The sequence below is a fragment of the Ammospiza nelsoni genome, chromosome 2, assembly GCF_027579445.1.
Source record: "Ammospiza nelsoni isolate bAmmNel1 chromosome 2, bAmmNel1.pri, whole genome shotgun sequence".
NCBI lineage: Eukaryota > Metazoa > Chordata > Aves > Passeriformes > Passerellidae > Ammospiza > Ammospiza nelsoni.
The window spans coordinates 1,051,610-1,078,030 of record NC_080634.1 but is presented as its reverse complement, the minus strand read 5'-3'; the positions used below and the strand labels follow the sequence as shown (position 1 = coordinate 1,078,030).

At 50.8% G+C, this 26,421-nt stretch overlaps 1 protein-coding gene across 2 annotated transcripts in view; it reads left to right on the top strand.

Annotated features, from left to right (window-relative positions):
- Positions 1–26,421, top strand: part of TIAM1 (TIAM Rac1 associated GEF 1) — a 143,345-nt gene that overhangs the window by 87,888 nt on the left and 29,036 nt on the right. For both annotated transcript variants that reach the window (XM_059466330.1, XM_059466331.1), the window contains 9 exons: positions 1,492–1,716; positions 4,564–4,749; positions 7,003–7,149; positions 8,741–8,815; positions 9,274–9,444; positions 13,997–14,101; positions 16,061–16,142; positions 20,180–20,266; positions 23,417–23,641. In XM_059466330.1, the coding sequence (XP_059322313.1) occupies positions 1,492–1,716; positions 4,564–4,749; positions 7,003–7,149; positions 8,741–8,815; positions 9,274–9,444; positions 13,997–14,101; positions 16,061–16,142; positions 20,180–20,266; positions 23,417–23,641 (1,303 nt within the window). The remainder of the gene's footprint in view (positions 1–1,491; positions 1,717–4,563; positions 4,750–7,002; positions 7,150–8,740; positions 8,816–9,273; positions 9,445–13,996; positions 14,102–16,060; positions 16,143–20,179; positions 20,267–23,416; positions 23,642–26,421) is intronic.

The following is a 26,421-nucleotide window of genomic DNA, read 5'->3' as shown; positions in this document are numbered from 1 at the left end:
ATATCCTTACAAAGAATCCCTCTGTGTTTTTCTTGTGGGCTCCCAGACTCACCCCAAAGCTTTTCCCCCCAGAGCCCAGTGTCATTGTGCCACAGGTAGGTTTTTGTATAGGGAAGAAGCAAAACTGAGCCTTTTCAAGCAAAATTCAGTCATTTCTATTGCCAGAAATGTTCTGTGATGTGTCCTTTCTGCCAGGGAAGCAGGGGAGAAGGGAATGCCCTCAGAGCAATGGCCCTTGGCTGTCTGTGCTTTTGCAGCAGATCCTGCTTCTGCTTAGGGCTTACAGCCTGAGTGAGAGAAGTGGTGTCATTGTGGGACATCCCTGTGCCACCAAAGTTTGGGAGTACCAGTGTGAGGCCCAGCTGGGCCTCTCTGGGAAGCTTTCCTTAGCTTCATCCTTGGCTGTTGGTTGTCACCTCAGCGAGGATGACCTTCCTCATCTTCCCCAGCAAGTGGAGAAGTCATGCTGGGCTGTCTATTAATAGATCAGCCATCATCAGAAGGTTTAATTAGAACAAGGTGGTTTGGCACCTTGCTACTTTTCCAGCCAAATACCAGTGTGATTATTGCCACAGGCTGACACTCACACAAAGACTTTGTTTCATGACCTGCTGTAAAAAAGGAATGGAGTTTAGTAAAAGGCCTTAGATTGACTTCTTATTTTGAAAGAAGACTTCTTCTTCTTTTGGAAAGAAGAATCTGGAAAGATTTTTCTTTGTGTGTCAAAAGGCTCTAATCAGAATAGTTCTCTTCCAGAAAGAAGTACTGGTGTCTCATGCTCCAGCCTGCTGTCTCATAGAGTAGTTTGGGCTGGAAGAGACATTAAAGATTATCCAGTTCCATGCCCTGCCATGGCTTGGAACTCCTTCCATTCTTCCAGGTTGTTCCAAGGCCTGTCCAGCCTGGTCTTGGACACTTCCAGCAAGGAGAAATGTTCCCTTTGCCCAAACTGCCATGTCCATGCTTGGGAAGGGACAGTGCCAGAGCTGTGGAAATGAGGATGAGCCTGCCTTTAATGCTAACAGGGGTGTCTTCAGAGTGCTTTAAGACCTTCAGAAACAAAAAGCTGTTTGTCTGTGCACCACCATAAAGCTACTCATACTTCTCATGGTCACATTTTGTGCCATTAATTTATTGCTAACTGCTGCATGGCAGAAAAGCTCTCCATCCTGAGAAGGGCACAGCAGTGGTGCATTCCCTGCCTTAGGAGCTGGAGTCTAGATCCATGGCTAAATGCCAAGCTAGAAATGATGGCCAGGGAGGTGATTGCTGAGACCTTGCTAGGAAGCCCCCCCCAGCTGCAAAGCACAGATAGAGGTGTAATTCCAAGAGTTAAAAATGGGACGATGGGTGTACATAAGTGGATTTAAGGCTTTGAATCTGGAGATCAAAGGCAGAGCAACCTGCTTGGAGTTGCATGTGCTAATCTGCCATCAGTTTCATCAGTCTGGAGGAGGGTGCTGAGCTCTTTGCCTTTCCCCCCTTGGGCAGACGTGCAGCCAGACGGAGCTGGAGAACTGGATCACGGCCATCCACTCGGCCTGCGCCACCGCCGTGGCGCGGCAGCACCACAAGGAGGACACCCTCAAGCTGCTCAAGACCGAGATCAAGAAGCTCGAGCAGAAGATCGACATGGACGAGAAGATGAAGAAGATGGGGGAAATGCAGCTGTCCTCCGTCACAGACTCCAAGAAGAAGAAGACCATACTGGATCAGGTGAACTCAAAAGTTCTCGGGGATTCTGCTGGTCACAGCAACACCGAGATGTGTTGGGAAGTCTCTTTTCCCAGCCTGGTGGTGGAAGGAGTCAGAACGCTTCTATTCTCATTCTCAAGGTTGTTTATTGTATCTTTTCTGTAAAATTATTTCTCTGGCCTGCTGAGGTCCGTTCAGCAGGTCAGACAGAGGCACACTGCCTGCCCCCAGGGCAGCAGTTATCTTTTTATACTAAAATCCATGTGTACATTATTTACCATAACTCCCCAATACCTATAATCTATGTTAGACAGTGAGCTTCTACTCTAAACCAGTCCAAAAGTGCCACCATCACAGTAGAAGATGGAGGCCAAGAAGGAGGAGAAAGGCTGGACGTGCCCAGATTCCTCCATCTTGCCTTCTGAACCCCCATTCTAAAAACCCCAAAAATCTGTTTTTCACCCCATGACAAACTAATTATTGTTCTACTTGGACTTTTGTGGCTTGCAGATCCTCATATAAGGTTGGTAATTTTTTCCATGGGTCAAAATCAAAGTCACAGGTGTCTTGGGCTCTGTGCCAAGGTTTCTGAGCCCCCCTGGCAGGGATGTCCTGAATTCCCATAAAAAGTCCCTAGCGTGGGTTTAAGGCCTTTTAGAGGTTGATGGGAGCTCCCTGGAGAGCTGTGCTGCTGCCTTAGCTGCACCATTGCTCCACTAAGGTCCAGCATGGGCTGTCTGCTGGCCTCCAGGAGATTTGGATAGCAGGAGGCTGCCAGGCCATGGCTGGGGGATGCTTTGGGGAACAGCTGTTCACACACCAAGAAACGCTGCTGCTGGCAGCTGGGCTGATGAAGCCATGCCTGATTCTGCTGTCACAAGGGCCTGCCTTGACATTGTGGCTGCATCCCTGGGCCCTCCCCTGCTGCCTTCAAGTGGACAGCGTGGCTGGCTGCCTTTCAGAAGCAGAGAGCCTCGAGCAGATGTCTCCCACACTGCTGCAGCAGCACCTTATTTTGGGAAATTTGACATATGGCTGCTGCTTCCCTCATTTGGAGCTCTCCTGCCACGGCTGCCAAGTGTGCCTGTAATGTAGAGCATAGGGGGAAGTGGCTGGGGCTCAGCTAAAGGGATTTGTACCCCCTGGAAGCCTGTGGGAAGGGGAAATAGGGGAGAAAGAGGAAGGAGATGCTAAAGAACCCTACTCAAAGCTGTCAGTCACAGTGAGAGGGCAGAGCAGTCTCTCTCTTTATGTAACTGAGTTTGGATGCTTTGAAACTGTTTCCTATAAGCCATTTGAATTATTTAAATAAGTCCTTCCATAGGCTGATTGCAGCACTCTTCTGCTGATCAGATTAATTATCCCCAGTGTATGGCACTTTTTCAAGCTCTGTTGTTGCTCACAGCAAAGCTGCTGCTGTGGCTGCTGATTTGGGTTGCCCTGTGCCTGGAGTTTGGTGGGCTTTGCTCTTCTGATTCTTCAGATGCTCTTGATGCGTGAAAGAAGCCTCTTAAGGGACTGCTGAGCAGAGAATCCTGGAAATACAAAGAAAATTAAAAATGAAAATTTAATCCTCTTAATTAGCATTGTATCAAAGGAGCAGTTGTCCCAGGAGGAGACTTTTGCCACGAATGTAGAAAGTTGTTTTCCATCTAATCAAAACTCTTTGACTGTTTGCATCCTTTGGGGGGTTGGGAGGGCAGGGGAATGTGGGAAAATCAGCACTCAGGGTTTGTTGGGTGAGATCAGCCCTGGTGAAAAGGGTGAGTGTGGTGTTGTGAGAGTTTCTAGGATGAGCTGAGAGATGAGAATTTGACTTCATGTTCTTAGAAGGCTGATTTATTATTTTATAGTATTATGTTATATTAAACATGCTATACTTAAACTATACTAAAAAGAATAGAGAAAAGATATATTAAAAGGCTAGAAAAGAATAAATAATAAAAACCCGTGACTGACCAGAATCCCAGCACAACTCAACTAAAATTAGTCTTTAAGTTAACACAATTCACATAAAACTAATTAAAGGTACACCTGTTAGTAAACAATCTCCAAAGCAATCAAATAATTATTGTTTACATGTCTTTTCTGAAGCTTCTCAGCTTCTCAGGAGAAAAAATACTAACAGAGGGATTTTTCAGAAAATATCATAGTGACAGGTGTATTGTTGGAACCCAGGAAATTCCTCTGGCTGTCCTTGACCCCCTGCCTTTGATTTAGCCCTTGGAAAAAAACAATTCCCAACCTTTATATGAAGAATTACAAGTCAAGAAAGTTTAAGTAGAATAATAGCTAGTTTGTCACAGGAGTGAAAAATATATTTTTGTGGTTTTTAGAATGGGAGCTCAGGGTCCCAAGATGGGCGAATTTGAGCGTGCCTTGTCCTTTTTCCTTCTTGTTCCTAGCCTCCATCTTCTGGGTGATGTTGGCACTTTTGGACTGGTTTAGAGTAGAAACTCACTGTCTGACATAGAGATTGGGAAGTTGTTGTAAATAGGGCACTGTTGGATTGGTTTAGAGTAGAAACTCACTGTCTAACCGAGGCGATAGGTATTGGGAAGTTATGGTAACTGACATGTAGTTTTTAGTATAAAAAGATAACACCACCTCTGAGGTGGGCAGTATTCCTCTGTCTGACCTGCCAGACAGACCTCAGCAGGTTGGAGAAAGAATTTTATAGATAAGAAGCAATAAACAACCTTGAGAATGAGAACAGAAGAATTCTGACTCCTTCTTCAACTGCTGGGCTGGGAAAAGAGGCTTGTACATATCTGAGAGTCCCTCTGCCCAGCAGAGGTTCTGCGAGTGTGCCACTGTGGGTTGTTCCAAGGCATTGACCAGGCTCTGTCCCTTTCTGTCCCCTGGCAGATCTTCGTGTGGGAGCAGAACCTGGAGCAGTTCCAGATGGACCTGTTCCGGTACCGCTGTTACCTGGCCAGCCTGCAGGGCGGGGAGCTGCCCAACCCCAAGCGCCTGCTGGCCTTCGCCAGCCGCCCCACCAAGGTGGCCATGGGCCGCCTGGGCATCTTCTCCGTGTCCTCCTTCCACGCGCTGGTGAGTGGGCAGGGCTGGCACGGGCTGGGCTGGGCTGCAGGAGCAGCTGGGGGAGAGCCGTCTCTGTCCTAGAGGTGTCATTTGGAGTTGCCACCAGAAACAGATCTTCCTGTTCATCTCAAGTGTCTTCAGGGTCATCTCAAGTGTGCACAGATTTGGGTGTGATCCACACATGCCGTGAAGTCAGTGGGAGCCATCCCGTATGGACACATCCCATTAAGTCAGTGGGAGCCATTCTGAGACCCTCAGCACATGCTGGCTGAGACCTTCCTGGGCTGTCTGACTTTATTCCAATTATTCCAAGCAATTATTCCAATACTCTGGTCATCCACACCTGGTGCTCCACAAGGGAAGGGAAATGTGCTCCCTGTGGTGTGGCAAATAATGGTTGTTTAAATTTAAATACTGCAACAGCCCAGCTCTTAAATGTACAGGGAAATGTTTTGCAAAATGAATTTGAGTTGAGTTCTTGTAGTCTTGGCTTGGACTCCTGGAGGTTCACAGAAATAGCTGAGCTCCACTGTTGTCTCGTAGATGTCAGCTGTAGCCTGCAGTTGAATGCAGAGCTGTAATTCAGTCAGGGGCGTTTTTATTCTTTCCTATATGAAAAGATCAGCGTCATCATCCTGCTAATTGCTGCTGGATTTATTATATTTTTTAAGTGGCGGGCTGTAATTTGCATTTATGCTTTTTTTTTTTTTTTTTCACATCAAGCAAAGCACTGAGCTCTAGCCTGAAAAACAGTCTGCCTCTTCATGCTGGTGTCTCTGGAGAGCCAAGGGAAAAAATATGTTGGGAAAAATGTTGTGTTGGAAGAGACACGTGTTTTCTTCTCCTCTCAGCAAACTCTCATGTCCTCCTTTGCCCCCAGGAACGTGGGGAAGTGCAGCCTCATGTGAGGAGCCCTAACTCAAGTTTCAGGAAGGGAATTTACCCAGGGAAGCTGTGGCTGCCCCTGGATCCCTGGAAGTGTCCCAGGCCAGGGTGGACAGGGCTTGGAGCAGCCTGGGACAGTGGAAGGGGTGGAATAGGAGGGGATGGCTTTGAGGTCCCCTCCACCCCAAATGATTCTGTGACTCCATGACCCCAGTCTCCTGAAGGTGTCCCAGTACATTCATCCAAGATGTGCTGAGTTACCCCATGTGGCTCTGTGTAAATGTCCCAGGCACAGCTGGGGAGCCTCTCACTGTGGAAATGGAGGTGTTGCTGTGGTGCTCAAGTTCTCCTGTTCCTGGATTTCCCCCCAGTTGCCAAGGAGAGCCCTGGTTCCTCACAGGGTTCCCTGGTGCAGCAGCCAGCCTCTGTCCATCCCGCTGCAGTTCTGGATGTGCTGCACCCAGCCAGTTCCTCAGCTGGGGACATCCCTGGCTGTTCCCAGGGCCACTCTGCTGCTCTGGGCTGTGGGAATGCAGCACTGAGGTGTTCCAGGAGGTGCAGTCAGCAGGGTGGGTCTGTCTGTCTGTCTGTCTGCGCCTCCTGCCCTTCCCTACCGCTCCCTTTTTGGCAGGAGAGGAGCTCCTCTCCTCAGGCCACCTCCACCTGGGAAATGTGATTTGACAGACTTTTTATTGGGCCTGAACTGTTCATCTCTGAGTGATGTCCCACTGATCTCCAGAGCTCCCCAGATAGCTCGGCTCAGTCAAGGCAGTGTCTCTGGTTGCCACAGGGCATTTTGCTGTAGGGCAGCTGACACTGCTCTGATGGGAAGGGTCATTTCAGACCCCTTTTCCCCTTCCTGTGCCTTGCTCAATCCTTCAGATGTCACTTATCTTTAAGGAAGTGCAGGCTCAAATGCCATGAGCTCCCTGCAAGCCTTTATCTGGCCTTGCTGCACCTCTGAGTCAGCACCAGCATGCCCAGAGTGTTTCCACAGGAAGGAGCAAAGAGGAAGATGGGGTTTTTGGGAAGCAACTGATAAGTTTGGAAATCTCAGGTTTCACATGTCCACCTCTGAAACCTTGCTAGGAAAAAAAAAGAAAAGAAAAAAGCCCAAACCCTTCCCTGGTGCTGAGGTTTTGCTCAATGTTGATTAGGTGGTGTGTACTGTCCATTTCAATATTTGATGTTGGATGCTGGCAGAAGTGAGTTAATTTGCAGTGAGAAGGCAGCAGCCTGGCAGCATCCCCACTGTCCCAGCAGTGAAAACTCTGTGTTCCCATAGGATTTGCCCTTTTTCCCCCCCAGACCCCCCAGTTTGGGGGGTTTGTGCTGGGGTGCTGCAGCTGTGATGCTGAAGCCACGTGGCATTGACAGGTGGCGGCTCGCACGGGGGAGTCGGGAGTGAGGAGAAGGACACAGGCCATGTCCAGGTCTGCCAGCAAGAGGAGGAGCAGGTTTTCTTCTCTCTGGGGGCTGGACACTACCTCCAAGAAGAAGCAGGGGAGGCCCAGCATTAACCAGGTAAGAGGTGGGAGTTTGGGGTGCTGTTATTGCAGGGGTGGTTTGCTGGTGGGCAGAACGCAGCTCTCACAAAGAGTCACTGGCACAGTCATGGTGTTCCTCATCCCTTCCAAACTCAGGGGCTGCAGCTGCACATCAGGGCACAGCAGCTCCTACCAAAGGGCTGGTATTTGTCCTTTTCTTCAGCTGGATTCTGTTGTTGCATTTCTGCTCCTTCTGCTTTTCCTGCAGGCACCCTCCCTAATCTCAGGAGCAACAAAGCAGCAGTGTAAAACAGACACAGCTTTGGAGGGAAAACCCCAAAACAATCCAGACTTGTTTGGTTATTTTTAATTTAAAATGAGGAGTTTGTACAATGATTTAAATGTAGCTGAGTTTGGTGAAAACTTCCTCAAGTGACAAGGAGCTTTGCATTTAGTTGGGACACTCCCTGTTTTGGTTCAGATTTATAAAAAAGCAGAAGTTGTGCAGTTTCCACCCAGTCACTGCCCAGATCTTTCTGTAGAAAACGTGCTCCAGTGTGGTAGGAAGGTGCTTCTCTGTTATTCTTTGCAAACATCCCTAATTACAGCTTTCACTTTTTGAGAGCCATACCTCGCCTAATTGCAGGAAATGTAGGCTCTGCCTTTCTTTCTCTTCCCTCACTTCTTGTGGGGAGAAGGGCTGGGGCCACATACTGCTCTGTGCCCTGTGATTTCTGGTGCTGTCTGTGCAAGCAGCAGTGGCTGTTTTGTTCAGCAGAGGATGATGAGACACTGAAAGTTCACCTGATATATTTAGAGGCTGAGCAAAAGCCCAGGGCTTGGCTGGGATGCAGCTCCAAGAGCACATTCCCAGTTCCTTGTGCTGATGCTGCAGCATCCCCGTTGCTTTGTATTTACTTGCCCCAAATCCCTTCTCCTGAGCTGGGATCCTGCCTGTGCTGTGTTTTCAGACCTGTTTTTTCATCCCCCTGAGCTCCCTCCTTTTGTTTTTCCTTTCAGTGGAGATAATTGCATTCTTCACGCTGCCTCCCCTGCTCCTGCCCCCCTCACTCCTCCACAGCTCAGGCATGGAGGGAGATTCTGTTCCAGGTTAAAGGAAATCCATTGTGCAGAGAGTTGTAAAAAGTGTCAAGTTTTGAGGAAGTAGCAGAGTGCCTGAATGGAGTGCCTGAACACATATCCCTTGCTTGTGCAAAGTCTTGCCTCTTGGAAGCAAAAGGCAGAGGCCTTTTCCATCATGCCTGGTCCCTGCTTCATTTTGGCCAGGGAATAATTAACAGCCCAGCAACTTGGTCCCAGGGCTGTGCTGATGTGGAGCTCTAAAACTGAACTTCTCGCTGTTGGGTTCTGCTGCAGCACCAGCCCTGCCTGCCCTGTGCTGATTTGGGGTGGGTGCTGCACATATTCCTGTCTGATCATTCCTCCCGCGCAGGATCCTGTTGGTTTTGGCTCTCTGGCTCGTGCAAGCAGTGTGTTTGGGGATGGCTGTTTGTATTTCTCAGTTGGAATCCTGTTCTGGATGTGAGACAGGCTGTTCTGCCCATGGCATGTACTGTGCACAGGGAGTCAGTTTGTGTTTAAAGCAGATCTCTTCTCTTGTTCCTCAGGTGTTTGGAGAAGGAGTGGATTCAGTGAAGAAATCCCTTGAAGGGATCTTTGATGACACAGTCCCAGATGGCAAGGTAAAACCCCAACTCTCCAGCTACCTCCTTCCCCCACGTTTGCAGCTAGTAAATTCAGAATAAATGAGAAGATTTGCTATTTTGCCATTTCTAAGCATTGGAGCAGCAGTACCCACAACAGTTTTGTTGTGGTTTGCCCAGAAACACTGCACATTTCGGTTTTAAATTCAAATCTCTTTCATCCCTGCTATTTTGCTGTTGCATTCCTGGCATTTCCAGTAGGCATAGGGTGAAACCCCAGGAGAAGCACACTGCAGCAGTGTGTGGGTGGCACAGGAGGCACACTCTACCCTGCTCAGAGAAAACTGCAGGTGCCTGTCCAGACAAGCCTTCAGCCCGGGCTTAGGAGCCAAATATGTTCTGTCTGAGAGCTCTGGTGCAGCACATAATGCACCAGTCACTGATGGAGAGGGAGCTGTGTTGGGCTGCGGTTGTCATGATGGATTTTGTCTGTTTAGAGGGACAAAGAAGTGGCCCTGAGCAGCGTCCACCAGCACAACCCCGACTGTGATATCTGGGTGCACGAGTACTTCACGCCCTCGTGGTTCTGCCTGCCCAACAACCAGCCCGTCCTGACTGTCATCCGGCCTGGGGACACCTCCAGGGACGTGCTGGAGATGATCTGCAAGGTAAACCTGCCTTGGGGCAGCTGGAGATCACTGTGTGCCACTGCTTGGGCTGCTCTGCACTGGGACACCAGGTCTGTCTGGGGTGACAAACACAAATCACACTGCAGTGCTGGGGCCAGGGGCACAGCAGAGAATTCCCTGCAGCTGGAGCTGACCTGCTGTGGCTGCAGGGACGGCAGGCTGGGGTTTGCCCTGCCCACTCTGGCTGCTGTGTATGAGCCTGGAAGTGCCTGCACATGCTGGCTCTGCCTTTCCCAAAGCTAGCCATCCCCTGTCCCTGCAGTGGCACCAAGCTGAGGGTGGGACCCATCTCCCAGCCCCTGGGTGCCCCACACTGTGGTGGTGCAGCCACCCTGGTGCCCCAGCTCTGCATCCCTCCCACAGCCCCTTTCCCTGTGCCAGGCAGGTGAGGTGACCTCAGCCAGCCCTTCCCAGGAGCCAGGGCATGTGTTCCCAGGAGCCATCCCTGCTTCCCTGCCCCCAGGCTGGCACTGAGACAGCAGCAGCAGCCCCAGGATGGGGAAGGTGCAATCCAGACTTGGTGTGTTTGCTGCCTGCAGTGCGGAACCAGACCCAGCCTGGCGTGGGTGGCAGGAGGGGACAGAGGGAAGCTTTTATCTACATTGGAGTGCGGGGGGGAGAAAAACCACCTGGATTTCTTTGCCAGATGAAGTATCAGAGACGTTGGGCCATTAAAAAGAGTTCCATCTCCAAAGAGTTGGGAACTTTGACAAATTAAACACAGGCTTTCAGCTCTGGCAGCTGCGTAATGTGTGTTTTCGGAGCGAGCGAGACCTGTCACGTGCCGCTCTGAAAAGTGAGTCTGCTTTGTACAACAACAACAGCAGGAGAAAAGAAAACATTTATTACTATTGAGAGCTTAACTTTGGGGACTTGGAGAGCGTGTTGCATGTGCCTCTGAGGGAGGGAAGGTGAGAGAAAGGCGTTTGTTTCCAGTAATTGCACGGTGCGCTCGTCTCTGCCAGGTGCGCTGCAGATTCTGAAAGCTCTGCTTTGTCTTCAGCAAAAGATGACATTTTGGGAGAGAGGCATAACAGGGAAGCTGGATGACACATGATTAGTAATGGTTTATTTTTAGGGTTTATGTTCTGCTTTGGGTGAGGATGGTTAGCTCAGTGGACTGGATCAGGGTCTGGTCTCTCCCTGTGCTTTTGCTGCAGTGGGTGGGGGTGTTTAAGGAGAAGGGGAGGTTGGTGAGTGTGTTTTCAAGCACTACTATCTGTTTCTTTCCTTTCTGTGAGAGTTTCCAGCCTGAAAAGCACTGTTGAGATGCCTTTTTTTCTGTAGCATTTAATAATCAATCTCTTTCTTCTGTCTCTTGCATTCAGCTCATTTTCCCCCCTTTAATATCCGATCCACATCATTTCACATCAGTTTGCCATCTGCCATCTGAGAACCAGTCAAGTTCTGGTACAGTAAACATTTCAAGCTCTACATTTCATATAAACCTCCTCATGTTTGTGTGGATGTGGTTAAATCTGTGCTGCTAAACTGAGCTTGATTCTTCTGTTGGAGAACATTCAATGCACTAAAGTCATTGTGGAAAATGTGTTCTTATGCTAACATTGCTGCTTGTTATTATACAGCCAGTTAGGCTTTGGAGGATGCTTTGTGACACTTTTATGATTCAAGATTGGTGGGAGGAGTGTTTAAAGCATTCTTAAAGTGGTTTCTCAAAGATTTCTGCTCAGATGTAACTAGCAACATCACTTGGAAGGCAGGAAAACTCAGTGTATATGCATCAAATTGCTTTCTCTGGCTGATAGGAAATAGTTGGTCCCTTCCAGTCTTAACCATCCTGTGATTCTGTGATGACGCTGCTCAGTGTGAAGGAATGTATATGCATTAGTAGCATTTGCATAATGGTATGTCTTAAAATGGAGGAGGAAATCACACTCTGTACACGGATTTAGGCAGAGCCAGTGTGGAGATAATAACACCAAAACCCAACATGGAGATAATAGCAGTAAAAAACAAGCCCATATGACTACATGGCATTTTGTCTTTTGACTGCATAAAAAGTGAGGCAGGAAAGGTTGGGGTGTTTTTTATCCCTCACCATTTACATTTTTCAAAGAGACCTGCATGAGGGGCAAGAAGCAGAGAGCTCAAGGTCTCAGGGTTTGTGCTCAGAGCCTCTCAGAAGTTGAGCCTGGTGGTCTGGGGGCTTCCTTTGCCTTTGGGCTGGTGTTTTCCTGCTGGGAGGGCTGGGCCACACAGGAGCAGTGGGATGGCCACATTCCTGTGCTGCTGGAGGGCGTGCCAGGCCCTCTCCTTGGCCAAAGGAGCTGTGCTTGTGTGCCAGCCCACCGTGGCACTTGGAGCCTCTGGAATGGGATCCCAGCCCAGCTGTAAATTCTTGTCCTGGAGCACCTCAGCTGAGCTGTCAGGCTGTGCTTTAAACAGGGTTAGCTGCTTAATTTAGTCCAGACCTAGCCAGAGTTATTAGGAGAGAAATAAATAAACCAAGAAGCTGATTTGGATGGCTGAAAGGTACTTTGGGTGGTCCTGAAAGGATATTCCTATCATTAAAGCTGCCCTGCTTCTGCTCCCACCTCCCCACATGTGGATGCAGCTCCCAGCAACAAGAAGTGGGTTAATGGTTTGGCTTTTAGGGCAGCCTGGCTGTGTCCACATTGCAGGGACCTTTTCCTTTCACTTCAGTAGGACACCATGGCCCTGTCTGAGACACTTTAACCAGGGTCAGACTTTGAGGTAGACACAGCCCTGGGGCAGCTGTGGGATGTTAATTAGCTGGATGGGGTGGCTCATGGTTGGGCTTCTCATTCCTGACCTGGATTGGGATCACAGTGTACTGGATTGATGGCATCCACTTCGCGTTGTGGGGTTTGTTGGGAAGAAGTGCATGGGGAAGGAAATGCATGGCTCTAAATAGGAATGTTTCACCCAGTTCTGTCTTCAGCTGGTGCTCTGCCCAGAGCCTGGATAAATTCAGCCTGCCCAGATTGGATAAATTCATCCCAGGTGGTGATTTCTGCCTGCCTGGGCAGGCTGCAAAGCATCTCTTGGGGGCTGCACTCAGGAGACTTTAGGTCTCCTCCTCTTTGTTTGAGACACCTCTGTGTCTAGGGACAGTTAACTAAGCTGACAGAAAGTGACCCAGGACTCCTCTGTGTCATTTCTGAACCTTTAATGCCAGTTCTTCCCTTTGGTTTCAGGGGTGTTTGTATGTGTGTGTCTGTAAAGAGGGAACCGCTGAGAACAGCAGTAATCACTGGGAAAAGCAAGCAAGAAGCTTTCCAAAAAAGAAAGTGAGCGAGCAAGGATATCTCCAACGTTCAGCTGTTTTTCTTTTGGCTCTGGATAGTTTTCAGTCATTAGTTAATTAACTAGGAATTTGCCTGGATTACAGAGGTTGTTCCATTTCAGGTACCCCATTTCATCCACGGATAATTTGATTTTTTGGGTTGGACATATTTGAACAGAGCACTGTGCAGAGTGCAGCAATAGATCTGTTTTGCTTTTCCTTCTCATTATTGGTAGCTTTTTTTACTCCTGGGCTAATCCAGACTTCCCAAAGTGTTTCCTGTTCTCTGGGTGTTTGCTGGAGGGTCAGGGTGGGATGTTCTCCACAGGTACATTGCTCATCACCTCAGTGCTGCTGGATCACACGGGAACTGGAAAAGTAGGCTTTAAAAAACAGGACAAACAGGCAATAATGCTGCTCTTGCGTGAGTTTTCAGATAAGGCATTGTTTTCAGCACAGCCTGAGAAACCTTGGTAATTTGCTGGGGTACAATGAAAAGGCTGATGTGTAAAAGCCTTTAATAGTGGGATTTCAGAAGTGACAGTGAGGACAATTTACCTCCTGTATCTGTGAATCACTTTGGGGTTTCTCATTAGATTCAGTTTAGGAACTTTGAAAGTAACTCCTGGATGATATCCTTTGTGTTTATCATACTTGTAATGTGTTTTGATTACACACTGCATTAACCTCTGCTTAAATCAACCTTATTAATCATGCTGAGAAAAGGTCATTAACATCTCCCAGACCAAATGCTCTATCCTCAGCTAATTATAACTAATTCATTAAAATGGTGTGACCTGCTTCCACTGGGATGCAATCCAGGATGCAACTCTTGGCTGTTTCCAGCCAGGGTAACCTGAGCTGCTTGGAATTTAGAGGACAGACAGATTTTTTTGTGCTTATTAACCTTGCTTGAAATCTGCCACATCCTATTTGTGTGCTAAATTATGAAGATGCTAAAAAAACCCAAACCAAACAGAGAACACCTCTCCTGCTCCATTTTGCTCTGTTAGCAGAACATTTAGTCAGATATCCTTTTATCCAGAGGCATGCTCTGAGGTTTCTATTCCAGCATGGGCTTATTTCTGGAATGGCTTGGGAGGGAGCAGGCCAGGCCAGCAGAGTGCCCTGGATGGGTTCATGGGTTTTATTGCTGGGGGAGAGCAGGAGCAGCAGGTTTGTTCAGCCTTCAGGCAGGAGGTGCTGCTGTGAGGGTCAGAGATGAGGGAATGCTGCTTTTCTAAGGGCTCCCTTCTCTTGCAGACACACCAGCTGGACTGCTCTGCTCACTACCTGCGCCTCAAGTTCCTGCTGGACAACCAGATCCAGTTCTACGTGCCAAAGCCAGAGGAGGAGATCTATGAGCTGGTAATGCTGCCCACTGGGCTGCTGGGATGACACTGCTGTTAATTAGTGTTTATCTGAGTTCTGGAGCACGCAGAATTCTGCTTTTCACTCTGCAATTACGGGGCTCTGCAGACCAGAGAAAACTGGCCTTCAGCAAAGGGATCTCTCCAAACCTTTCATCCTGTGTTGCTGTTGAGCCCACATTTGTGTGTGGATGTGTCTGGGCAGAAAGCAGGGACAGCCACAAGCGTGTGCAAGTCACTCTGAGCTACACTGAAGCTTAACTTCTCTGCATTGTCTTTTCCTGTTGTTCACATTGTCCATGGAGGTTTTACAGACAGCACACTGTCTGAGTTTTAAAGAGGGGGGAAAACACACAAGTTGTTGGGTGTTTTTTGGGGTTTTTTCCTGATGGCAAGGTAAAGATTGAGGTCAGGAAGGTCTGGAGTTATGTGTGAGAATATGCTTCCTTAATTGCCTCAGCTGGCTGTTCTCATCTCGCTCATCTCGAAAGCAGACTTCAAAGGAATTCTGCCATGAGAGATTAAAAAAAAGACCAAACAGGATTAATGTCATGCTTTAGCTCTGTGATTCTACACAAGCATGCTGTAAACCTCTTTAAGGTCCTTTTCATTGGTGACTGGTTTACTTATAAAAAGTAAAACTTTGCTAGTTATGGGGGTTTGCTCGTTTAGCAAAGGACTTCTGGGATTTTTCATTAATGCTGTCAACAACAACAACAAATAGTGAGAAAGTGCTAGAGGAGTGCTAGGACTGAGAAGTGTGATAGAGTGGGGAAAATGGAAGCTCAGAGGAGACAGCTTTTGGCTGTCATTGTCTGGAAGGACTTTGGGGACTTGTGTTGAGAGGGTGTAGGATTGACAGAGTCATCGTCACTTACTGGGTATTCTGAAAAGCTGTAATTAGCCCAAAACTCTGTCACTGGGACTGTGCAGGGAGTGGTGGAGATGGGTGCTGCAGGATGGTGTCTGATGTGGGGATATTAAACAAAACACTTTGTATGTTTGCTTCTCATGTTTGGGGAGAACATGGAGTTACTTCCATGGGGCTGTAACTATTCTGTAATACTGATTGTTGCAGTGCTGATAGAAGTGGGAGATAAAATTACATTTTTACCAGGGAGACCTTTTGGAAATGAGGTCCTCTTCTTTTCTAAAGGAACAGTTTAGTACTGCAGTCCAAACAGAGTTTCAAAATGTTAATTATTGCAGATTGCATTTTTACACGCTCACAGCAGTGTGTAAACAGAATTTATATTCACCTGTGGGCTCTGTTCACCTGGGGCTGTGACTTTTTCTGAAGACAAAGGCTGGTTTGTTACTTCAGTGCTGAAAGGCAGAGGGATTTGAGGCTGCATGGAGGGATTCTGGGCTATTGCCTGGGTGTGAATTCGTGCTGCTCTCCCAGGAAGGATGTTAATGACCATTTCAAACACTTGGGGGCTTTCCTTGGTACAAATAAACATCAGGGTGTTAAAGGTGAAATGTCAGGCTGAGCTATAGCCAATCTGATAGTCTGATAATGAAGAAATGTGTTTAAGAAACAAAATCACTCCTTGTGATTTTAATGCTGTTGAATAATTGAATTCCTGCAATGTCTTTGTTAAAATAAGATAAAACATTGAGCTATTGCTACCTGTAAATGAGGAAAACAGGAACAGAAGCTGTGTTTGTCATGCACTCAAGATGGTATTGACTGAGGGAAATGGATGGGTGCTCTGTTTTGTGCTGGGGGTGGGAAAACACTGCTTCCTCCTCTCTAGCTGTGTTCCAACAGCAGAGCTGAGTGACACTGCTAATGCCTCTCACACAGGTGGAGAGCAACTGTTTGATAAATAATGACCACAGTCCCTTCTTCTGCCTGTAATTAAAACCCAAAAATCTGTTCCAAACCATTACAATTGATGTGTCCTCCCACAGTAACATATTTTTGTGTTTGTTTTTTTCCCCCTCTATTCAGCTGTACAAGGAAATAGAAATCTGTCAGAAAATTACCCAGCACATTCAGATGGAGAAGTCTGATGCATCCTCTGATATTTATGGTGAGTTTTGTGTTGCCTGTTTTCCTGCCTTGTTTTGCTGTTCCTCCCCAGTCAGTTCTAGCAGGTTCTTGCTGTTTACTGAGGTACCTGGAAGGTCTCTTGAGCACAGAGAGAGAAGCACTTGTGGCTGCTGAGCCACCCACAGCAGCATTCACCACTCCTTCCTGCTCATCCCACTCCTCACTCACTCCTTCCTCCTTGGGGGGCGCGAGGCATCTCAGTGCTGTGGCCAGGCGGCTCCAGAGGGGCTGTGGGGCTCCTCCTCACCTGCCAGGGGCACCCAGGGTGGCTTCCTGCCTGCCCCATCCTTGCTGAGGCTGGGCATGCCTGGCTCCAGGGTGTCCCTGGATGCTCCAGCCCTCGAGGATGTCCCAGGGACGCCTGAGGCAGGCAGAGCTGTGTGAAAGGTTTCCCTGTGTGATTTCAGCAGCATCTCCCATCCCTGTGCAGCTCACACCTGTCAGCTCTGGGGAATTTCAGGTTACAGCCCCCAGCCTGGTGAGTGTGCCCTTTGGCCTGGCAGTTGCAATTCTGCGGTGTATTTTAGAGTTACCTGTGCAAGCTCCCCCACAGGATGCCAATCTGCATCTTTTTGCTGTTTATCTAAATATTCTGCTTTAATGACTGGAATTATTCTGAATTCCCAACTGCTTATTATACAGCTGCAGGCCATTGGAGTATTGAGCTGTGCTGCAAAGCTGTGGGACTGCCTGGGGCTTGGATATTGCAGGCCTAAGAAAGGAATCTTCACCAGCCCAGTGATGGTTCAGGGGTCACATTTATGAAGAGTTGGGGCTCTCATAGCATTTCCTGTTTATTTCTTCTTCTTTTTTCCTAAGTGATAAATGGGGAAAACAGTGAGATGCACTGTGAGATGAGATCAGCTGTGTGAGGTGTAGGATGGAGCTGTGCAGTGCTCTGACCCTGCAGCAGGGAATGCTCAAAGCACCCCAAAAAAGCTGCCTTTTCTCTCCTTGAGGGAAAATAGCCAAATGTGGTTTGCATCTAATTGGCAGAAGGATTTCTGTGGTCTGTGTATGTCTCCCTGTGTGTCTGTGCTGAAATCACAGTCCTGGAGCAGTCTGGGTTGGACAGGGCCTTAAAGATCACCTCATTCTGCCACCACATGTCAGGGAGAGCTCACCTGGGAACACTCTGTGCTGTTTCTGCTCCCTGTGGCAGTGAGGCACTCCTGGAGGGTCTGGCAGTGCTGGATCTCCCACGGGATGCTTTGCTGATGCCTGAGCACAGATGTTCTCCCCTCTTTGGCTGGCACTCTTTTCTCTTTGCCAGTAAGGCAAAGAAATCAGACATCAGTGAGAATGCCTGGATTCCAGCTGATGGAATGCTGGCACGTTCACCAGCAGCTGGTTATGGCAGGGGGCTGAGGGGATTATCTGGAGGTGGGTTTGCTCAAGGCCACGTGCACTCAGAGATTTTTGTTCTCCTGCCGTCAGGAGTTTGCAGTGCAGAGAGCAGGCTCAGCCAGGGTCAGCAGCCATCTCTTCCCATGCCACCTGTTTGATGGTGATGTTTTTAATGTTCCTGGCAGCAGTGCCAGCTTATGCAATCACTGTGCCATCCACCCACTCCTGCCCTTCCTCTCGTGTGTGGAGCCCCTGTGGAAGGCACAGGGGATGGAGCAGCACATCCCTGCTGTGCCCCTCTGTGTGCAGCCTGCACAGCCACTGGTGAGGTGTTTGTCTCTGAGTGCAGGGCACTGCAGCCGCTGTCACAGCAGGTCAGGGTCACATTCTGTCTGTGCAGGGTTAACTGTGAGTGTGAGATTGCCACTGCCAGGCTGGTGCCAGCTGCCCATCTCTCATCTCTTACAGCTGATGACAACCTGTGTAATTGCTCCTTATGCCCTTTCTGCCAGGAGTAACTGCAGGATTTATGGCTGTGGCTGAAGGATGAATTCAGGAGTAACCATGTGTGCATTCAGGCTGATGGATTGAAGGAGGCAGAGGTCTTCTCATGGAGGAATCACAGAATCCCAGAATTCTGTGGGTTGGAAGGGGCCTTAAAGCTCATCTCTGCCATGGCAGGGACACCTTCCACTGTCCCAGGCTGCTCCAAGCCCTGTCCAGCCTGGCCTTGGGCACTGCCAGGGATGCAGAGGCAGCCACAGCTGCTCTGGGCACCCTGCCCACCCTCACAGGGAACAATTCCTTCCCAAAATCCCATCTAAACCTGCTCTCTTTCAGTTTGAAGGCATTCCCCCTCGTCCTGTCACTCCAGCCCCTTGTAAAGAGCCTCTCTCCATCCTTCCTGTGGGCGCCCTTCAGGGAATCTGCATTCCCAAAGCTTCCCTTCTCCAGGCTGAACAGTCCCAGTTCTCTCAGCCTTTCCTTGTAGGAGAGATGGAGCTGGGGCTGCTTGGACACTCTGATCTCCTCCCGGTGGGAGCCTGAGCTGCCCCTCAGCCTGGTTTTAATGTGTGGAGTAAAACAGCATTTCAGTTTAAAAGCGCCCTTAGGAACCAATGCTTTGTGCTGACTCCAACTGCAGCCTTGGGCACACTCTGCTGTTCTTCCAGGGCTTTCCAGGTAGGCTTTGTGGTGGTGACAGCCAATAACTACTCTGTCTTACAGCTGCTCTTTTAGTGGAGGTTCTTCTCTGTGCCAAGGCTGGTGTTGAGTGAGCTTCACAAATTTCACTTGATTCAGCCCCAGGAGCTTGCAGGCAGGTTCCAAGTAGCTCAGTAAGTCAGGAAAGGCCATATGCTTCTCACTTCTGAGCTGCCATGTTCTTCCCCCTCTTTCCTTCTTCTTCTTTTGAAATTGTATTTTATTTTTAAATCCTGGATGAAAAAATAACTCTGAGCCATAAGGATCAGCTTGAAAGGAGTCCTGTAGTCAGGATGGGCTCCCAGCACATCTGCACTGCCTGGCTGGTGGCTGATTCCATGTCAAAACAAACTGCTCCCCCCAGAGGTTTGTAAATGTTTTTCTAGTCTCTAGGAAAAGAGAGAGCAAATGGTTGCCTGCACTCATTTAGGGAGTAATGAAGTTTCAGAAAGGCAAATGTTCTGCTTTAGATAACTCTCCACAGTAAATAAACACCCTGCATTTCACTTGGTGGGTGTATTTCCTTTACAGTTGTTATCTCACTGTGTCACCCACAAATGGCAGGAAAAGCCCCCAGCCCAGAGCTCTCAGTGCCATTTGCACTGTTAGAATGAGGCTGTGTCAGCACTTCCACTGCAGGGCTGCTCTGCAGGTCTCTGTGAGCATGAAATGTGTGCCAGGCTGAGACCTGGCACAGGACAGGCTGTGCCAGCAGCAGGGGCAAAGGGAAAGGGGCATTTCTACATGAATCTCAAAATGCAGGGGTCAGCACTGTGTTCTAGCAAAGGGAAAGGGACATTCCTACATGAATCTCCAAAATCAGAGGTAGCACTGTGTTCTAGCAAAGGGAAAGGGACATTCCTACATGAATCTCTAAAAGCAGAGATAGCACTGTGTTCTAGCAAAGGGAAAGGGACATTCCTACATGAATCTCCAAAAGCAGAGGTAGCACTGTGTTCTAGCAAAGGGAAAGGGACATTCCTACATGAATCTCCAAAAGCAGAGGTAGCACTGTGTTCTAGCAAAGGGAAAGGGACATTCCTACATGAATCTCCAAAAGCAGAGATAGCACTGTGTTCTAGCAGGAGGTGTCGTGCCCTGCCTCAGTTTGGGGTGGCACATCAGCCGTGCCTCTCAGATTCCTGACTTTGTCCCAAACCAGGGCTCTGTGCAGCTTTGGTCTGCAAACAGCAAAGCCTCCTGGAGTGGCCTTTGATGGCAAGGGAACTGGGGGTCTGTTCCAAGGCTTTGCAGCTGTGGTGTCCTCAGATATGTCTGCAGATAAGTGGTGTATGCACTCAGAAATTCAGCTCCGGTTTTTGTTAGGGCCACTGTCCCTGCTAGCTTTGCCATTGTGAGGGGAGGGATTCCTGCCTGGGACAGCCCAGCCTTGGCTGCAGGGCAGGGGCTGGGACTCGCTGGAAGGGGCTGGGCTCCTCTCAGCGCTGCTGGTGTCTCTCTGCCCAGGTTTCTCTCTGTCCTCGGTGGAAGAGGAGGGGATTCGCCGCCTCTACGTGAACGGTGTCAAGGACACGGGCCTGGCTTTCAAGAAAGGTAAAACACCCCCAGAGCCCTCCCAGCTCAGACAAACACAGGGGAAGGGTCTCTGTGCTTCCTGTGGTGGGATTGCTGCCTCTGGTTGTGCTCCCAGCCTTTGCAGGGAGCGTGGCAGCACCTGGGGCGGAGGGCAGCAGGGATGGCCAGGCTGCCGTGTGCTCCCAAGGCACGGCTGGGTCTGCTTTAGTGCAGCTTCTCCAAGCTGAGGCCGCTGCATTTCCCATGCACTGACTCCCTGCTGCGCAGCTGGAACCCACCCACATTCTGGACTAGAACATGAGGGGTGACAATATCCTCATCTCTTCATCACCACTGGTGTGTGCAGCGCCCTCAGAAACACCCTCAGAGCTCTCTTGGTCAGGGTTACGTGGCCTTGCAGAGCTCATTCAGCTCTGGCCCTTGCCAAGAGCTGTTCCAAAGGCTGCTGTGCCCAGGCTGCTGCCCCCTTGGGCTGGTGCTGAGCCTGGCACTGTGCTGGGCCAGCCCAGCTGATGGAGAATGCCCTGGCAGCTGTGTGACCTGGGCTGGGCATGAGTGGCCAGAGGGGCACAGGGGAGGCGGGAGCAGTGGTCAGGGAGTGGGGACAGCCTGGAGGTGCACCCAGAAACCCACACAGGTGTGTGTTAAACATGAAAAGGCTCTCGCTGTGTCCTGTCCCTCAGCCCTGCAGCCTTGCTGGTTAACGGAGGGATATCCTGCCAAAGCCCTGGGCAGGGACGGGGGGGGCTCAGTGCCACAGGCAGGTGACACCTGTGGGCTCCTGTGTGGACAAAGTGAGGGTCAGGAGAGGGTGGTGGGGGCTTCATCATGCTCCCCTGGTTTGCTTTTGGTGGTTTTGGTGCCTGCTGGATGTGTGAGCACAGAGTGCCTCCTGCGGGGCTGCAGTGCACGCACAGGCACTGGAGCAGCTCAGGGATGTGTGGCTGCCCACAGCTGACCTGGAAAGGCACCTCTGTATGGACAGCAGTCAGCAGGGTACTGGGCAGCATTCCCTGGGGTAGCAGCAGGAAGGCAGGCAGCCCTCTGTGCCTCCTGTTATTTACATGCATTGCCTGCATCTGACTGCCCTCCCTCAGATGAGATAGTGCATTCCATTTTCAGTCTTTCCTCCAATTAACAGATTTTTATTTTCTCCTGGTAGTTTTTGTGGTTTATCCTTTTGTTTTTTTCTGTTGGAGTACCCTAGCAAGGCAGGCATTCCTTATTGGAATGGGAGCTCCTTGCTTGCACTGAGATAGATGTGAAGCTTTATCCCAAAGGATCCAAAACAAAGGCTGCAAAGAGTAAATGGAGCCCCAGATCCAATGTTTATGGTTGCAGGCCTATTAGTGTGCTGCTATAATGCCACAGAATCACTAAGTAGAATAAATTAAATAATGTGAAATGCTTGACTTGCCTTGTTTTGTCCCTCTTTCAGCTATGATTTTACAGCCCATTTACTTTGTAGCTACTCTATCCAGCGCATGTGATTCTCCCTGAAACTGCACACCACACTGGAGTTTCTGGGCACAATTACATGCATTTAGGGAGATCTCCATTTTCCTAAGGGAGCTCCCTCCTGCAGTGTGGGTCAGTACTCCTGGAGGGTTCATCCGGGCTTTCAGGTCCATCCAGGCTTTCAGGGTGCCAGCACATGGCAGGGATGCTCACCCCTGTGCTGGAAATTCCAGCTCTCATCCCTGTAAAGGCAGGGTGGAGATGGGGCCGGTCCAGCAGCCGGGGCTCTGGCAGTGCTGCTGCCTGCCTGCCCCAGGGGTTGTTTGGGATTAATTTGGGATTAAACCCCTCTGTACTCGCTGTTGCTGCTCAGGGAGTGCCCAGCTGGCCATGGGGAAGGTCAGGATGGCTGTGTCACCTGGGGAAGGTCAGGACTGCTGTGTCACCTTGGGGAAGGTCAGGATGGCCGTGTCACCTGGGGAAGGTCAGGATAGCTGTGTCACTGTGTCACCTCAGGGAAGGTCAGGACTGCTGTGTCACCTGGGGAAGGTCAGGATGGCTGTGTCACTGTGTCACCTCAGGGAAGGTCAGGACTGCTGTGTCACCTCGGGGAAGGTCAGGATGGCCATATCACCTGGGGAAGGTCAGGACTGCCATGTCACCTCAGGGAAGGTCGGGATGGCCATGTCACCTGGCAGGGCTGCATGCTGCCCTCAGCATCCCTGTCAGGGGAATCAGCTGCTTCCTGCACATCCCCTTCTCCCTGAGGTGCTGCTGCTATAAATAACTGCTGGGAGCAGGCTGGCAGAGGAGCCAGGACTGGCTGGGCAGGGCTCAGATCTGCCTGCTGGGCAGCCCTGTGCTGACATGACATTCAGGAAGGGTCACTGTAGGGCACAGTGGCTGTGCCATGAGGAAAAAGGCATCAATTGCTGCTGGCAAATTGTGAGGGATGTCTTGGTTTGGAAAGACAGGAGTCTGTTAAGGAAGGCAGGAGCCCCCCCTGAAATGGAAAATGTAAACCCCCTCCCTCCAAATGGCTATAAATTTTAAATTAAGGGGCTCTCAGGCAAAAAATATGGGAGCTGGAATAACAGTTCTGTACTAGGGAAGAAAATAAAAAGATAAACAATGCAGTACACTAGAACAACACTGCCAGAGTCAGAACCCAACCTGACACCCTGTGGGTCAGGCTGTTGGCAGCAGTCCCATTGGAATTGTGGCTCAGCCCTCCTGCAGTGGCAGGGCTGGTTCTGCTGGAGCAGGGATCCTGGAGAAAGGTGTATTCTTCCTCTGAAGATCCAGTGGGAGAGGCAGCTGCTGTTCCTCTGGGCAATCCAGTGGAGAAGCTGTGCTGGTGTTCCAGAATCTCCAGATTATATCTGGGTAGGAATGCTTGGCTCCTCCCTCTGGGCTCACATCTCCCAATGGGATGCTGTAGTTCTTATCAGCCATGCAGTGACATTCAATGGCTCTTATCAGCAGATGTGGTGAAAAAAGGCAAATAGAATACATCTTGCCTTCCAGTCTGGGACAAGGGGCTCCCTGGGCACTCTGCTCTTAGGTTGCCACTGGAGGAGCCCCCAGGCAGCAGACCTCACCAGGTCCATCACACCTCAGTGCCATTGCAGGCATTAATGATCGTGTCTAGCCACAAACTCCACGAGAGCTCCGTGCTGTGCGAGTCTGACCCGTCCCTCCGTGTCACAGGGCTGAAGGCTGGGGACGAGGTGCTGGAGCTCAACCAGAGAGCTGCAGAGGAGCTGGACTCGGCGCTGCTGAAGGAGGCGCTGGCACAGCCCGCGCTGTGCCTCACCGTGCGCACCCACCCCGAGCCAGAGGAGCCCCAGAGGCTGGCACAGCCGCCCCCACGGCGCCCAGAGAACCCCCCCGAGCCCGGGGACAGCGCCCTGCCCTTCGCTGCGGGCACCCAAGGTACGGGGGCAGCGCACACACCGCTCTGGGGGCTCGTGCCCTGCTGGGACAGAGGGAGGGCAGCACACACACCGCTCTGGGGGCTCGTGCCCTGTGGGGACAGAGGGCAGCACACACCGCTCTGGGGGCTCGTGCCCTGTGGGGACAGAGGGAGGGCAGCACACACCGCTCTGGGGGCTCGTGCCCTGTGGGGACAGAGGGCAGCGCACACACCGCTCTGGGGGCTCGTGCCCTGCTGGGACAGAGGGAGGGCAGCACACACACCGCTCTGGGGGCGCGTGCCTTGTGGGGACAGAGGGCAGCACACACCGCTCTGGGGGCTCGTGCCCTGTGGGGACAGAGGGAGGGCAGCACACACACCGCTCTGGGGGCTCGTGCCCTGTGGGGACAGAGGGAGGGCAGCACACACCGCTCTGGGGGCTCGTGCCCTGTGGGGACAGAGGGCAGCACACACCGCTCTGGGGGCTCATGCCCTGTGGGGACAGAGGGAGGGCAGCACACACCGCTCTGGGGGCTCGTGCCCTGTGGGGACAGAGGGAGGGCAGCACACACACCGCTCTGGGGGCTCGTGCCCTGCTGGGACAGAGGGAGGGCAGCACACACACCGCTCTGGGGGCTCGTGCCCTGCTGGGACAGAGGGAGGGCAGCACACACCGCTCTGGGGGCTCGTGCCCTGTGGGGACAGAGGGAGGGCAGCGCACACACCGCTCTGGGGGCTCGTGCCCTGTGGGGACAGAGGGCAGCACACACACCGCTCTGGGGGCTCGTGCCCTGCTGGGACAGAGGGAGGGCAGCACACACACCGCTCTGGGGGCTCGTGCCCTGTGGGGAGAGAGAGGGCAGCGCACACACCGCTCTGGGGGCTCGTGCCCTGTGGGGAGAGAGAGGGCAGCACACACACCGCTCTGGGGACTCGTGCCCTGTGGGGACAGAGGGAGGGCAGCACACACACCGCTCTGGGGGCTCGTGCCCTGTGGGGACAGAGGGCAGCACACACACTGCTCTGGGGGCTCGTGCCCTGTGGGGACAGAGGGAGGGCAGCACACACACCGCTCTGGGGGCTCATGCCCTGCTGGGACAGAGGGAGGGCAGCACACACACCGCTCTGGGGGCTCATGCCCTGCTGGGACAGAGGGAGGGCAGCGCACACACCGCTCTGGGGACTCATGCCCTGTGGGGACAGAGGGAGGGCAGCACACACACCGCTCTGGGGGCTCGTGCCCTGTGGGGACAGAGGGAGGGCAGCACACACCGCTCTGGGGACTCGTGCCTTGTGGGGACAGAGGGAGGGCAGCACACACACCGCTCTGGGGGCGCGTGCCTTGTGGGGACAGAGGGCAGCACACACACCGCTCTGGGGACTCGTGCCCTGTGGGGACAGAGGGCAGCACACACCGCTCTGGGGGCTCGTGCCCTGTGGGGACAGAGGGAGGGCAGCACACACACCGCTCTGGGGGCTCGTGCCCTGTGGGGACAGAGGGAGGGCAGCACACACACCGCTCTGGGGGCGCGTGCCTTGTGGGGACAGAGGGCAGCACACACCGCTCTGGGGGCTCGTGCCCTGTGGGGACAGAGGGCAGCTACAGCCTGAGCTGGGCACGAGGTCCTGGGCTCACAGGGGTGCCCTTTATCCTGGCAAAGATCTGTAAAATGTCAGCATCAGGCTGGGCTTGCCTGCAGGGTGTTGTATTTTCTGAGTCCGCCAATGAAGGGAGGAAGGAATGATGAATCCAACTCCATGTTCTCAGAAGGCTAATTTATTGTTTTATGATCTATGTTACATTAAGGAATTCTATACTAAATGATACTGAACTATACTAAAGGATCGAGAAAGGATACAGACAGAAGGCTAGAAAGATACTAATGAAATGAAAGGTACTAATGAAAACTCGTGACTCTCTCTCCAGAGTCCAACACATCTTGGCCACTTATTGGCCAATAAGTCAAAAGAATTCACAGCAGAAAGCAATGAAACAATCATCTGTTGGTAAACAATGTCCAAACCACATTCCAAGGCAGCAAAACACAGGAGAAAAAAATCAGATAAATTGTTTTCCTTTTTCTCTGAGGCTTCTAAGCTTCCCAGGAGAAGAATCCTGGGCAAGGGGATTTTGCAGAAAATACGGCAGTGACAGCAGTGTGTAAAAGTGATCAGGCTCCCAGCTCTTGGGCAGGCTGTGTGGCTTTCTCCTTACCAGAGAAATCGCCCAGGTTCAGTGTCTTTGGCTCTGTGACTGAAGTCCTGCACTTAGTCAGTTTTCATGTACCAAGTCAATCACTGATACCAGCTGGTGACAATCTGTGCCCACTGGAACACAAAGTAAGTGAGAAGTGTTCTTCTCAGCTTTTCTGGGGAGTCTTATTTACAATTTAAACATCAAAATGCAGTTTTGCTATGGTAAATGATAACCATATATTCATGATCTGAGTAAGGGCAGTTGTCAGTCTATCGTTAGGGAAACAGGAAAGGAACATTTTTGTCCAAGCTATAAATAGGGTTGCAATAGCAAGCAGATGCTTTAGCCTCATACTTGGAAATCATCACAATTCAGGAGCTGAGTGGATGTTCAGGGATTGTAGCTGAGTCTGAGGACAGGTGTTGGGTGTAAGGCATAAGCTGTGACTCGTGATTAACCTTCTAAAGGCAGCATGTGAAGTGATAGCTCGTTCCAAACACAGCTTAGGAAAAAAAATTGCTTTTAAACAAGGAATGTGGTTCTCATGGCTGCTTGAGAAAATCAGAACTTCAACAATCAACTACAGTTGCATCATCACACAAA